Genomic DNA, 14,014 nt, shown 5'->3' on the forward strand with positions numbered 1-14,014 from the left:
CACAACAGTGAGAGGCCCGCATACCACAAAAAAAAAAAAAAAAAAAGAAATCTTGGGGAACTTCCCTCGTGGCGCAGTGGTTAAGAATCTGCCTGCCAATGCAGGGGACACGGGTTCGATCCCTGGTCCTGGAAGATCCCACATGCCACAGAGCAATTAAGCCCATGCGCCACAACTGCTGAGCCTGCGCTCTAGAGCCTGCGAGCCACAACTGCTGAGCCCGTGTGCTGCAACTACTGAAGCCCACGCACCTGGAGCCCGTGCTCCGTAACAAGAGAAGCCACCGCAATGAGAAGCCCACGCACCACAACGATGAGTAGCCCCTACTCACTGCAACTAGGGAAAGTCCATGTGACGCAACGAAGACCCAACGCAGCCAAAAATAAATTAATTAATTTAAAAAAAGAAAGAAAGAAAGAAAGAAATCCTGATCACCAACCTGAAATTAGCCCTTAGCATTGCCTGGAGGTCTCTGGTCAATCCACCCTCGCACATACATGAAGGCTGTGAAACTTCCACCACCCTCAAACCTCTGCTCTGAGCAGGTGACCTTCCCTCTTACCTCAAGGAGAAGTTAAAGTCATCAGGAAGGAGCATGTACGCATACACAACACACACACACACACACACACGCGCACACACCCTTACTATTCTCTGTCCTCCCATTAAAATAATTCCTCCCTCCATGTTTCAGATTTCCTCCTTTCTGAAGCACATGATGCCCCTGATCATCCTTTCTCTCTCCTGTGTTTTATACCTCTCAAGGATCCCAAATGGATCCTTCCCACAGGCTTTTAAACACAGCATTATGCTCTCTTAAAAAACAACAACAACAACATACTGATGAAAACACCAACTCTTCTTCATTTCTCTTTAGGTACTTCATTTCCCCAGGACAAGGGAAGTCCTCGTACAGCTCAGTCCACTTCAGTCAGTGCTCTCAGTGTGGGTAACACCAAGGAGCATATTTCCTGTTTTCATCTGACTTGACCTGTCAGCAGCCTTTGCCACTGCTGGTTGCTTACTTCCTTCATCATGAAACATGCTTTCTCTTAGTTGTCATAACACAGCGCTCACCTGGTTTTCCTCCTACTTTTCTGTCTGTTCTTTCCCAGGCTCCTTTACAGACTCCGCCTGCTCTAACTGGACATTAAGAGCTGGGGGGTCCTCAAGACAAGACTGGAGGCTCTTCCCTCTTCCCACTCTGAACCCTCTAAATGGGCATCACCTCCATGCCCATGTCTTCAAATATCGCTGGGACACACATGAGCCACAAAATCACATCTCAGCCCAGACCTCTCTCCTGAGCTTCTATCTCACACACCGGCCACTCACTTGCCAGCTCCTCTGACAGGACTCAATCCATCTCAAACCTCAGCACATCCAAACTGTACTCACCATCTTCCCTCACAGATTGAGTCCATGGTCCCTGGCTCAGTGAATGGCATCACCATCCATCCACCTGATACTCGCCAGAAACCTAGGAATCAAGCCTGACATCTCCCTCTCCCTCATCTCAGACCCAGCTCATCACTGAGTCTACTGCCTGTGTCCACTTCTCTCCACCTCTACCACACCACCCGAGTTTAGGCCAGTTACCCTTTTCTGGAAAATTCTAACAGCCTGTGGTCTTCCAACATAGACTTTAGCCTTGTACCAATCCATTCATTCTCTAGATTGAGGTCAGGACAATCTTTTCAAAACAGAAATCTGATCACCATCCTCTCAGCCATACAAAACCTTCAATCGTTTTGGAAAGTCAGGATAAAGACCAGACTCATTAACACACCCTACAAGGCTCTGCATGTCTGGCATAACTCCCTCATCCTCTGGGACCCAGCCAGACAAGCCTTTTCTTCCTTAAACCCACCAAATCCCTTCCTGTCTCAGGGCCTTTGTACCTGCCGTTCTCTTTCTTCTTGGCCTTGTTAATGCCTCTTCGGTCAGGCTGAGCTGACTCATCGCTTCCTCAGGGAAGACTTCTTTCCCCTTATAAGCTCTCATAGCATCGTAACCCAGTGTCGGTACCTCTGCATCACTTCACCATCTCCTCTGTTAGACTGGTAGCCCTGGGAAGGCAGCCACTGCTTCTATGATTGCCCTGGCACAAAGGAAACCTTCAAAACTGCTTGTCAAATGGTGGACTAAATGGACATAGGATTCCTTGGTTTTTAATTAAATTGAATCATACTTACTAACCAACTTCTTAGAATAATCTCAGATAGTACTAGTTTGTCGGCCAACTGCCACAAACATAACATAACAAAACCCTTGCTTTTCATACACTCAGAGCTTTCCTGGCCACAGAATGAGATTCTTCCATTTCATTTCATTGCAACAGAGACGGCTATGATTTGTTTGTTTTTAAAATACAAAATTCAGTATTATTTTATTATTGGTTTGTGACTTTTTTAACATCTTTATTGGAGTATAATTGCTTTACAATGGTGTGTTAGTTTCTGCTTTATAACAAAGTGATCAGCTATATGTATACTTACATCCCCGTATCTCCTCCCTCTTGTGTCGTCTCCCTCTCACGCTCCCTATCCCACCCCTCTAGGTGGTCATAAAGCACCGAGCTGATCTCCCTGTGCTATGCGGCTGCTTCCCACTAGCTATCTATTTCACATTTGGTAGTGTATATATGTCTATGCCACTCTCTCACTTCGTCCCAGCTTACCCTTCCCCCTCCCTGTGTCCTCAAGTCCATTCTCTATGTCTGTGTCTTTATTCCTGTCCTGCCCCTAGGTTTTTCAGAACCATTTTTTTTTCTTGGTTCCATATATATGTGTTAGCATACAGTATTTGTTTTTCCCTTTCTGACTTACTTCACTCTGTATGACAGTCTCTAAGTCCATCCACCTCACTACAAATAACTCAATTTCATTTCTTTTTATGGCTGAGTAATATTCCATTGTATATGTGTGCCACATCTTCTTTATCCATTCATCTGTCAATGGACACAGGTTGCTTCCATGTCCTGGCTATTGTAAACAGAGCTGCAATGAACATTGTGGTACATGACTCTTTATGAATTATGGTTTTCTCAGGGTATATGCCCAGTAGTGGGATTGCTGGGTCGTATGGTAGTTCTATTTGTAGTTTTTTAAGGAACCTCCATATTGTTCTCCATAGTGGCTGTATCAATTTACATACCCACCAACAGCGCAAGAGGGTTCCCTTTTCTCCACACCCTCTCCGGCATTCATTGTTTGTAGATTTTTTTGATGATGGCCATTCTGACTGGTGTGAGGTGATACATCATTGTAGTTTTGATTTGCATTTCTCTAATGATTAGTGATGTTGATCATTCTTCCATGTGTTTGTTGGCAATCTGTATGCCTTCTCTGGAGAAATATCTATTTAGGTCTTCTGCCCATTTTTGGATTGGGTTGTTTGTTTTTTTGTTATTGAGCTGCATGAGCTGCTTGTAAATTTTGGAGATTAATTCTTTGCCAGTTGCTTCATTTGCAAATATTTTCTCCCATTCTGAGGGTTGTCTTTTGGTCTTGTTTATGGTGTCCTTTGCTGTGCAAAAGCTTTGAAGTTTCATTAGGTCCCATTGGTTTATTTTTGTTTTTATTTCCATTTCTCTAGGAGGTGGGTCAAAAAGGATCTTGCTGTGATGTATGTCATAGAGTGTTCTGCCTATGTTCTTCTCTAAGAGTTTTAGAGTGTCTGGCCTTACATTTAGGTCTTTAATCCATTTTGAGTTTATTTTTGTGTATGGTGTTAGGAAGTGTTCTAATTTCATTCTTTTACATGTAGCTGTCCAGTTTTCCCAGCACCACTTATTGAAGAGGCTATCTTTACTCCATTGTATACTCTTGCCTTCTTTATCAAAGATAAGGTGACAACATGTGTATGGGTTTATCTCTGGGCTTTCTATCCTGTTCCATTTATCTGTATTTCTGTTTTTGTGCCAGTACCATATTGTCTTGATGACTGTAGCTTTGTAGTATAGTCTGAACTCTGGGAGCCTGATTCCTCCAGCTCCGATTTTCATTCTCAAGATTGCTTTGGCTGTTTGGGGTCTTTTGTGTTTCCATACAAATTGTGAAATTTTTTGTTCTAGCTCTGTGAAAAATGCCATTGGTAGTTTGATAGGGATTGCACTGAATCTGTAGATTGCTTTGGGTAGTATAGTCATTTTCACAATGTTGATTCTTCCAATCCAAGAACATGGTATCTCTCCATCTGTTTCTATCATCTTTAATTTCTTTCACCAGTGTCTTATAGTTTTCTGCATATAGATTTCTTGTCTCCTTAGGTAGGTTTATTCCTAGGTATTTTATTCTTTTTGTTGCAATGGTAAATGGGAGTGTTCCCTTAATTTCTCTTTCAGATTTTTCATCATTAGTGTATAAGAATGCAAGAGATTTCTGTACATTAATTTTGAAACCTGCTACATTACCAAGTTCATTGATTAGCTCTAGTAGTTTTCTGGTAGCATCTTTAGGATTCTCTGTGTATAGTATCATGTCATCTGCGAACAGTGACAGATTTACTTCTTCTTTTCCGATTTGGATTCCTTTTATTTCTTCTTATCTAGTCGCCCTGCCCTCTACCCCAGGCCTTTGACCTGACTGCCTACTCATATACACAAGATACGTTGACCAGACAGTGTACTCTGACAAGGAAGCACAGAATTATGAAGCCAGACCACCACTCTGTGCACCCGATCCTTGAGCTACAACCACACCCAATTTCTGAATCTAGTCTTTAGATCCCATTACCACATATTATCTTGCCCAGCAGATCTTGTGGATGGTCAACAGAAGTGGTTGTATCAAGGCTAGGCTGTGGCTGTTTCATCTCCATGCTTCCTTCTCCAAGCTGTCCTAGAAGCTGAGGCAGAATTTCACCCGCACCTAGTTCACCCCAGAAAATCAGGAGACTGACATGCTCATTGCTCTCTTCCCTAGGGAACACACCACGGATTCTCCCACGTACCCAGGGAAGAGGCCACATGGAATCAGAGGCCAAAGGACAGAGGCTCAGACAGTTCAGACACCATGAGCCATCACAGCATGATAAATCCACAAGTCTCTCCTCTGGGGAGAGGCAAAGCAGGCTTGTTAAACCTCTCCATGTTGTCCAGTGTAACCGAATTTCATAACCAAACAGATAGCACGTCATACCTTCACTAAATTTAAGATGATGATGGGGGAGCCAAATCTCTGAAGCATCTGGTCAAAGTGAAGGGCAGCCACATGGGCAAATGGATCTGCCTGATCCACTGGGGGGACAAAAAAAATGAGTAAGTACCAGAATGAAAACTGTAAGGAAAGAATAAAAGAAGTACAGTGTTTTGTTTTGCATTATAATGTTTAAAGAAATGCAATTCTACTAATCTTCTGGTAGTTTCATGTCTCAAATTCCTCTCGAGCTTATCAATCATTCTTCATATATTTATTGAATTTGAATGATTCTTACATTTCTGAATATAAATAATTACATTTATATTTCATAATATAAATAATTTACTAGTGGCCAAAATTTAAAATACATATATAAAAGTTATTACATAAAAATATTAGTAGTCCTTCTTCTAAATGATCTAATTTTCAGTACTAAAACTTCATTAAAACCCAAGCATTTACGAGATTTCTGTGATAGTAGTTCACTATCTCTAAATGTGGGTAAAGAAGAGTTACTATTAAAAAAGACTGTTCCACGCACATGTAATAGGTGGCTTAGGCATCATAGTTGAAATGTCCTGAGACCAGTATAAGGGAACTGATCCTCTAACTTGCACATAAGAAGAATAACTTCCTGCAGTAAAAGACATGACAGAAGCATCACAGAGTATTTGTTCAGTTTCCACTTCATTTGCAACATCACCCTGGAAAGAAACATGCATTTAAAAATATTTTATATCCTTAGAATTTTTTAATGGAAAAAATGTCAAGTACACAATGAAAATATAATTCCTAGTCTTAGAATGTTTTAAAAGAGGTAAATGTTGATCAACATTCAATGTGCATATTAAAAAAAGGAAAATCATTAAAATGCAATAAAGGAAGCAATTAAAAATAGCAGAGAATAGACAAGGGAAAAATCAAATTAAATAGCTAATAATACAAGAAATAGATAGAGAACAGCTTGAGTGATATAAATGGCAGAGAAGGAGACCAAAAAAAAAAAAAATCACATGAAATTATCCAGGAGGTTAGGAAGACCAGTGAAATATGAAAATTCAATTCTGAAGACCAAGGAGGAATAAAAGGACAAAAGAAAGAGTGAGATTCAAATAAAAGATGCCTGACGGAGAGAAAAAAAAAATCTTCAGATAGCTTTACCTATAAAAGTATATGAATGATATGACAAAGAATAATTTTAGAGGCATTAATAATGTACCTGTTTAATTACCCTTGAAATATTCAAAAGTAAAAAATAGAGTTGCAAAATTCTGCTTTTTTCTTAAAGCACCAGTTATAACTATGTTCACTGTTGATATAATTTTAAGAACAAATGTTGCTATTTTAAGGCAGGATCAAAACCCAATGTCTTGCTCAATCTGTCTACTCAATCACACATCTGCCTAAGATTCAAGTTGTCTATTGCAAAGAGAGATGGAACACTCAAAGGACATTACGTGACTGAAGGCAGGACAGATAAATTTGTTGTTATTTTCTAGGGATGAGTAGAGAAGGAGTCTGTCTTGAGCCAAACTAAAGCAGAGGGAAGGGGGTAAAGGGTCTCCCATGCCTTGCTCTGCTCAGTCTTTTGATCAAGGATGCATTCCCAATGAGTGCTCCCTTCCATTTATTCCTTGGGTGGAGGTGCTTTGCTATTTTAGTCTCTCCACTAAATAGGTACTACATTTTTTCATATATTACAGAAATGACTCATCCTCCAAAACATTAGACATTTCATAACCCCCTAAGGTATTGCATAACTCTACGGCAGTTGATTTTTCAAAATATCTGTACATTAGTCATATTTCTCACAAGTTTCCGATACTCTAGAGAACTCATTATTCTCTTGAGAATGTCCCAAACTAAGAAATTCCACTTTCTAAAATTCCACTTTCCTTCACCCGCCAGCAAAGCTGATGTAAAAAGTTAAATTGCCAGCAGTGTTGTTGTTTTCCCATCTTACCTCACAGTTTGCACCTCTCTTGAGAAAACGGGTCCCAGCAAACTTACTGGATCTTCTAGCTATTAAAGTGACATACACAGGTCGTCCATAGATCAACAGCTCTTGGAAATCAAGTTAAAGCTGTTTACCATTCATGACTGTCACACCAAACCAAGAGAATCATTATACCCAATATACTTTATCCAGTAGGTTAAAGAACACCAAAAGGCTCCACCCAAGAATGGAACAACATTGGGTCTAACTGTTCTTTCCAATTATGCAGGTATTAAGGCAAAAACGAACCTCACTAAGGAGTGGTTTCCATGAACTTCAGAGGAAATGATAACCAGATGTAGGGTTATCGGCCAAGGGAACACCTGTGGTCCCTCCTTATAGCCAAGTATGGATGTAAACAGGTACAACTAATCCTTCCTTAGTCTTCAGAGACCATATACCTGTCGAAGTGAGCAAATGTCACTTAACAGGGTGTTTGAATTATGAAGCAATAGGTAACTCTGAGGGAATGGAGTTAGTATAATACAGTGAGAGTACCCAAATTTGTCACCTAACTGCAAAACTGAACACTGGGAATTGTTTAATCAAAATAAAGTTTATTAATTATGTCATCTTATTTAACTTTCTGAGCCTCCATTTCATCTTCTGTAAAATGGTGTAAGTACTAAAAAAAGTAACCAATTTTATTAGGTGGTTAGGAAGACTAGGTTAGGTAATGTGTGTGATGGTTACTACTGCCTGGCCTATAGCAAACGTTCAGTAAACAGCAATGACTTTGATCTCATTATAGACTTCCAGAATTCATTAAATGCTTGATAACTGGGAGACTGGAGTCAACATTTCAACTAACGAGCTTTACAATTATAATCTATGCTGCTATTCACTACTTTAAAAAAAAACATTTATTGTACTTAATATATGCCAGGCCCTGAGTTAGCTCTTGAGAAATACAAAACAGTTTAGAATTACCTTTTAGAAACTGTCCTTAGAAACTGCAGCACATTCTTTTTATTGTCCTTGGTGGTGAAAACTGTGTGCTTTTACAGGTTGATTTTACTTTTGGAAGCAGAAAGAGTAATTCAGAGCCAAATCTCATTATTCAGTGAATGATCAAGCAGATAATACCACCCACTGGTTGAAAATGATTACAAAGTAATGAGCCATTTCAAGTGTAGCACACAAATCTCACTCATCTTCATTCCAGAAGTCCTCTGCATCTACATCTAGCCTCTCCTTGCCCTCATTTGCCACAAAGAAGGCAGCACAGGTCCTCATCAAGGCTAATCTCTCCAGCTCTACCCCCTGACTCCACTCCTCCCAAAAGTTCTGATGCAAGAAAGCATAATATTGGTTCATCACATTCACCCACTTAATGGTTTCAAAACAACCACTCCTTTAAAGTTTTCACTCTAAGTTTTTTAAAAACCTAGTACACAAGGAAGAATGTCAACTAGAAAGCAGGCTGGGTGCACAAATGCCCTACATGATCTCAAAAGGGGACAGGAAAAACCTAAACACCACTTCTAGAAAGAAGACACTGCCTTCCTAAACCTCATAACATGATAGCACATTCTTGAGAGGTTTCATCATAGAGAAATTAAATACAAGGACAAAAGGTATTTATAAAATTGAACTCATCAGCTTAACCCAAGGCTCAACCTATGTCTATTTAATCTATTATGCCCTAATCCAGACCTTCATTACATTATGCCTGAACCACGGCAATCTTTTCCTAACAAGTGTCCCTTGTTCTAGTCTCATTTTACTTAATCCACCTTGAAAATAGCTATCCACTCAAGCTTCCTAAGTACTAATTTGTATGTTACCCTCTTGAAAAAAAACTTTCAAAAGCTCTAGCACCAAACCCAAAGTCCTTGGTCCGACTACCAAAGCAATCTGGTGACTGGCAGTCTGACTCCCCCTAAACGATCTCCTTCCCACTACCCTGTACCTTCCAGGGGTTTTATCGATATATACAAACCACAAGTACACTCCCATGAACGTTTCCATCTCCACATTCGCGGTGCTTTCTCAATCCACAATCTCACTGCCAAGGCCTGCTTTTTGACTGAGGCCAGGCCAAGTTCAACTTTCCCTGGGAGCCTGCCCCATCCTCCCCACCTGTCAGGGATTCTGCTCCTTCTCTCCGGTAAGAATGATACTTACTACCTGTATCACTTCCTATGCACGTAGTGTTTTCTTCCTTGTTATTTGTCTGTATACACAGTAGATCTGCATTCCTGTTTGTATTTCAACTACGTGGAATGCACAGGTTCTGTTGGATGCATAGATAATTGTAATCTTATAATTCATACATAGCTTTCTACAAATTGGTACAGTGTAAGTTTAATAATATGTATCTTAATTTTTTTAAAAAAGGATACTTGACTGCCCACAGAACCCATGAATAATATACAGCAGCCAGTCACGATGGACAGTATTTTTAATGATATCCAGAAGTTCGCCGTTCCACACGTACTTCATATAAGGCTCACTACAGATCCCAAATACACCTGAAAAATAAGAGTTGGTATCAGAAAGATAAGGAAATTGGTTGACATTTGTTTTTAAGTTCTTAAACTTTTGTTTTTAATTTCAAAATGCCTGATTAATATCATTGCTGTTTTCAGTAGATACAACTCATCTCGTTGCCCAGAACACTGTGCTGATTCTGTACAAAGTTAAAGAAAACACACATTTTCTGATTTGTGAGTTTTTAACCTAAGAGAGAAGAAAACAGCTGGGAACTTAAGGAGACGTGTACAAATACATGAATAAGGCCAAGAGACAGCAAGGACAGCAGCTGGGAGCATGGCTCTGGTGTCTGAGTGCCCGGGTCCGAATCCGAGCTCTGCCCCATCAGCAGGGTGACGGGTGTGACCAAGAGGGTCACTTACTCCCAGTGCCCCTGTTTCCTCATTTGCGCCTGTATCATGGGATTGTTATAAAGATGAGGTAAGTTGATAATGCACATAAAGTGCTCAGAACAAGTCTGGTGTCTTACTGATACTTCCATAAATGGTAGTTGTTATATCAAGCTTTTTCTATACAACAAAACTAATTCCATCAAGCATGATTTCAGGATATCCAAATAAATTTATTAAACATCAATGAGTTTTACAAAACTTACATAAAGTACAAAATAAGAAACAAGTATATTTAAAAGATAATGGCTTAAAAGATCATTAACAGTTCTGGATAGAGGCAGTCAATACTCTTTTTCTTCTCAAAACATGTATGTTAAGAGTGTTTATACACTATGACAAACACTTTGGTTTTATTCATAAAAACTAAGCCTTCTCTACCCCTTCAATGACATTACACTGAGCATGAATAATGGATTGGAGTCCCGTCTTTGTCACTTACCAGCTCTGTGACCTTTGGCAAGTTACTTAACATCTCAGAACCTCAATTTTCTAAACTCTGAAATGATGGTACTACTCACCGCAGAGATATTATTCAGATTAAAAAAATATATGCAAAGTGACTAACATGCTGCGTGACACATTAGAGATTTTTAAAAAATGTATTATTTTCCTTTTCTACCTACCCCGATACCTATTACCCTCACCCTCTCTTTCCTATCAGTCTCCCCCTGTGTAGTAGGAGAATAATGCATCCCTCCCCTACAGAAAAGATGTCTATGTCCTAATCACCAGAACCTGTGAATATGTTATGTTACAATGGCAAGAAGGAATTAAAGTTGCAGATGGAATTAAGGTTGCTAATCAGATGACCTTAAGATGGGGAGACTATTCTGGATTGTCCAAGTGGGCCCAATGTAATCACAGGTCATTATAAGTGAAAGGGGGAAACAGGAGTGTGAGTGTCAGAGTGATGGAATGTGGGAAAACCCTCGGCCGGCCATTGCTGGCTTTGAAGATGAAAAGGGCAAGAAAATGGATTTTTCCCTAGGGCCTCAAGAAAGGAACACAGCTTTGCTGACACTCTAACTTTAGTCCACTGAGACCTCTTTTGGACTTCTGACTTCCGTAAGATAATACATTTGTATAGTTTTAAGTCACTGAGTTTGTGGTAATTTCTTATAGCAGCTATAAAAACCCAATACACAGTTATTCATATCTATCAAGTAGAACTGCTTGACAGATAGTAAAAAATTAAGTAGCTTTCAGAGGCTTAATTCAGATCCCAGAACAGATATTCAAATTCAGATGTGAGATGAGACACAGTGCAAATTTAGTAATACTTTTAGCTTTTCTATTACTAAGTATGATATTTAGAAGAAATGATGTGACAAATATTCAGGCACACATTACTTTACCCTCCACCTGTCTCTAGTGGCACAGGTTACAATCCAGATGTCTGAACCATGGCAAATTTACGTGATCTAGATGTTTTGGGGTAGGGAGGGTGCACTGGGTTTGGCCTTAGCTCAAAAGACATTCAATCTAATAAACTAACAAGAGTCAAGGCAATAATAGAGATGGCATTCAGTCTAAGTAACAGTCTAAGTCTTCTTAGAGTAGACCAGAACCTTTGGCAAAATGCTAACAGAGTACAGCCTCTTTCTGTGTGTCCTGTAAGGACAAACCTTCTGGAACTTACATTCTACCTCTGCACTCACATCTCCATCACTATATAGAAGTCGCACTGAGGAAGGCACCCAAAGACACTACTGACTTTTTATGTTTCCATAGTAAGCCCAATTCAGCTAAACTGTCTTAAGTTTGAAGCTATTCCTTTACAACATTAACTCTAGCAATGTCTCTGGCTTTAGATTTCTAGACCAATGCCCAAATCTAGGGATAAAGGTACCAATTCTATTCTGTGACTGGTTAGTCCCAGATGTCCAGGGTCATCCTAGACTAGTCACACACAGGTCCTGCAGTAATCCCACAATGGTCCTGACAGAAGCAGGGCTTGTGAGGGACCAGAGGGGCAAGTTGAGACCAATCAAAGTCAGAACAGCCTCTGACCTATTGCAATGGTTCCTCTAGACATTGGCCTTGTGCTCTTTTTTTTGCAGTATATGGGCCTCTCACTGTTGTGGCCTCTCCTGTTGCGGAGCACAGGCTCCGGACGCACAGGCTCAGCAGCCATGGCTCACAGGCCCAACCGCTCCGCGGCACGTGGGATCCTCCCGGACCGGGGCACGAACCCGTGTCTCCTGCATCGGCAGGCAGACTCTCAACCACTGCGCCACCAGGGAAGCCCTGGCCTTGTGCTCTTAATCTCTAGGCCTCAGTTTCCTACTTAGCCTTTATTTCTTTCAAAGTAGCATTATACCTACTGAGCAGAGTTTTTATGAGGATTAGAGATATGACATATAAATGTCTAGGATGCAATAGGCAAGCCATGGTAACTGTTTTCTAAAACTCAATCCTTACACAATTGGTCTCTATGAAGAAAAATATGGCGGTGGTGTGTATTCTCCAATATTTAAAAAGAAAATTCTCCATTCAAAGACTAAACTGAATGTATTCCATAAAAGGTGCATCAAATTTTGCTAGAAAACATCAGTATACAATTTTCTGGCTTGCCCACAAATGAAATTCATTTGGTGATGCATGATCTCTATAAAAATGAATTGGTCAAGTTCATATACCTGAAGCAACCTGACATAAGGACAAAGAGTAAAGAGGAAAGGAGAAATATGAGGGAAATGTGAGTGAATTTAATGAGATGCCGTTTCATAGATGCCACATTAACACATACTGGATGTGCTGAAAACCACCTACCACTTCCACCCTGTGTAATTAATCCTTCATCTTCAAAGATGTCGAAACTCTCCTGGCGAGTCTGGGTCGTTTCTGACTTTAACATCTCCAGGGGCATACGCAAGACAGTGAGATTATATTGAAGTGAGTGGGACAAATCATAGCTGTAACTGAGAAAAGAACTGAAACTTAATAAGAATTAGAAAAGCAAAACATATTTCATAGTCTTGGCTCCCAGGAGGAATTAAAACCTATGAACTAAATTACTTATCACCTGTTAGTTTCCTTGGAAGCAATGCTGTACAAATAAGCACATTAAAACACAGTAAACCATGAATATAATTGGAAATTTAAAAATCACTGCATGACTTAGGCATTTGCATAACTAGAAATATACAATACAATGTGAGTAACCTACATTAATTGATTTGCAATGTGCATTTTTTGCTTCACGCTGAAATTAATCTAACTTCAGGGCTTTGTACAAAGGGGTCACACTCTCATATGTATCTGAATGGAGTATTAAAAATGTTACAATATCCACTGCAACAGTGCATGGTCTGTACTCTAGTTTACCTATGAATGAAAAGAATTCTATTAATTATTACTGGTGGTACCATAACTGACTTAGTAATAAAACAAGAATAAGCAAATAACAGAAGCCATCACAGTAAAATATGTTTGAAAAGCATAATAGTCATCCAAAAAATTGTAACAGTCTGTGCAAACAAAATTTGCACAAAATTAACAATTTTTATAAGTATCTCTAGCTATATATATATATATATATATATGTATGTATATATATATATATATATATATATATGTATATATAGCCCTAGATATATTTTAGCACAGAATTTCAGACAGTATCTAGAATTCTTTAGGTCTATACAAATTTGAAAGTATTTTAGTCATATTTTAAGATGGTTACAATTTTGTCTGGAGACTCACACACATATTTTAATTATTTCTTCATTAATTTATTAATTATCAAATTTATTGGTTTACTATTTATTTGTTTGAAATTGATTTATTTCATCTGCGAAATTAAATTTTACCACATTTGCTTGATAGAGCCATTAGTTTTACTAGCATCTAATCTCACAGGGGTAAAATCTGTATTAAAAAGTTGGTTTTTCAATCGCATTTACAAGAGCATAAAAAATACTTAGGAATAAATTTAACAAAGGAGGTAAGAGATCTGTACACTAAAAATTATAAGACATGGATGAAAA

General features: G+C 39.2%; 1 protein-coding gene across 1 annotated transcript in view; it reads right to left on the minus strand.

Moving 5' to 3' along the window:
- The window catches only part of FIG4 (FIG4 phosphoinositide 5-phosphatase), a 138,249-nt gene that overhangs the window by 83,277 nt on the left and 40,958 nt on the right, over positions 1–14,014 (minus strand). Inside the window, exons 6-10 of the mRNA XM_082633553.1 lie at positions 12,798–12,946; positions 9,483–9,611; positions 7,105–7,205; positions 5,683–5,845; positions 5,142–5,239 (exon numbers count right to left, since the gene is read on the minus strand). Of these exons, the coding sequence (XP_082489679.1) occupies positions 5,142–5,239; positions 5,683–5,845; positions 7,105–7,205; positions 9,483–9,611; positions 12,798–12,946 (640 nt within the window). The remainder of the gene's footprint in view (positions 1–5,141; positions 5,240–5,682; positions 5,846–7,104; positions 7,206–9,482; positions 9,612–12,797; positions 12,947–14,014) is intronic.

Source organism: Mesoplodon mirus (genome assembly GCF_964341445.2).
Source record: "Mesoplodon mirus genome assembly, chromosome: 10".
In the NCBI taxonomy this organism is placed as follows: domain Eukaryota; kingdom Metazoa; phylum Chordata; class Mammalia; order Artiodactyla; family Ziphiidae; genus Mesoplodon; species Mesoplodon mirus.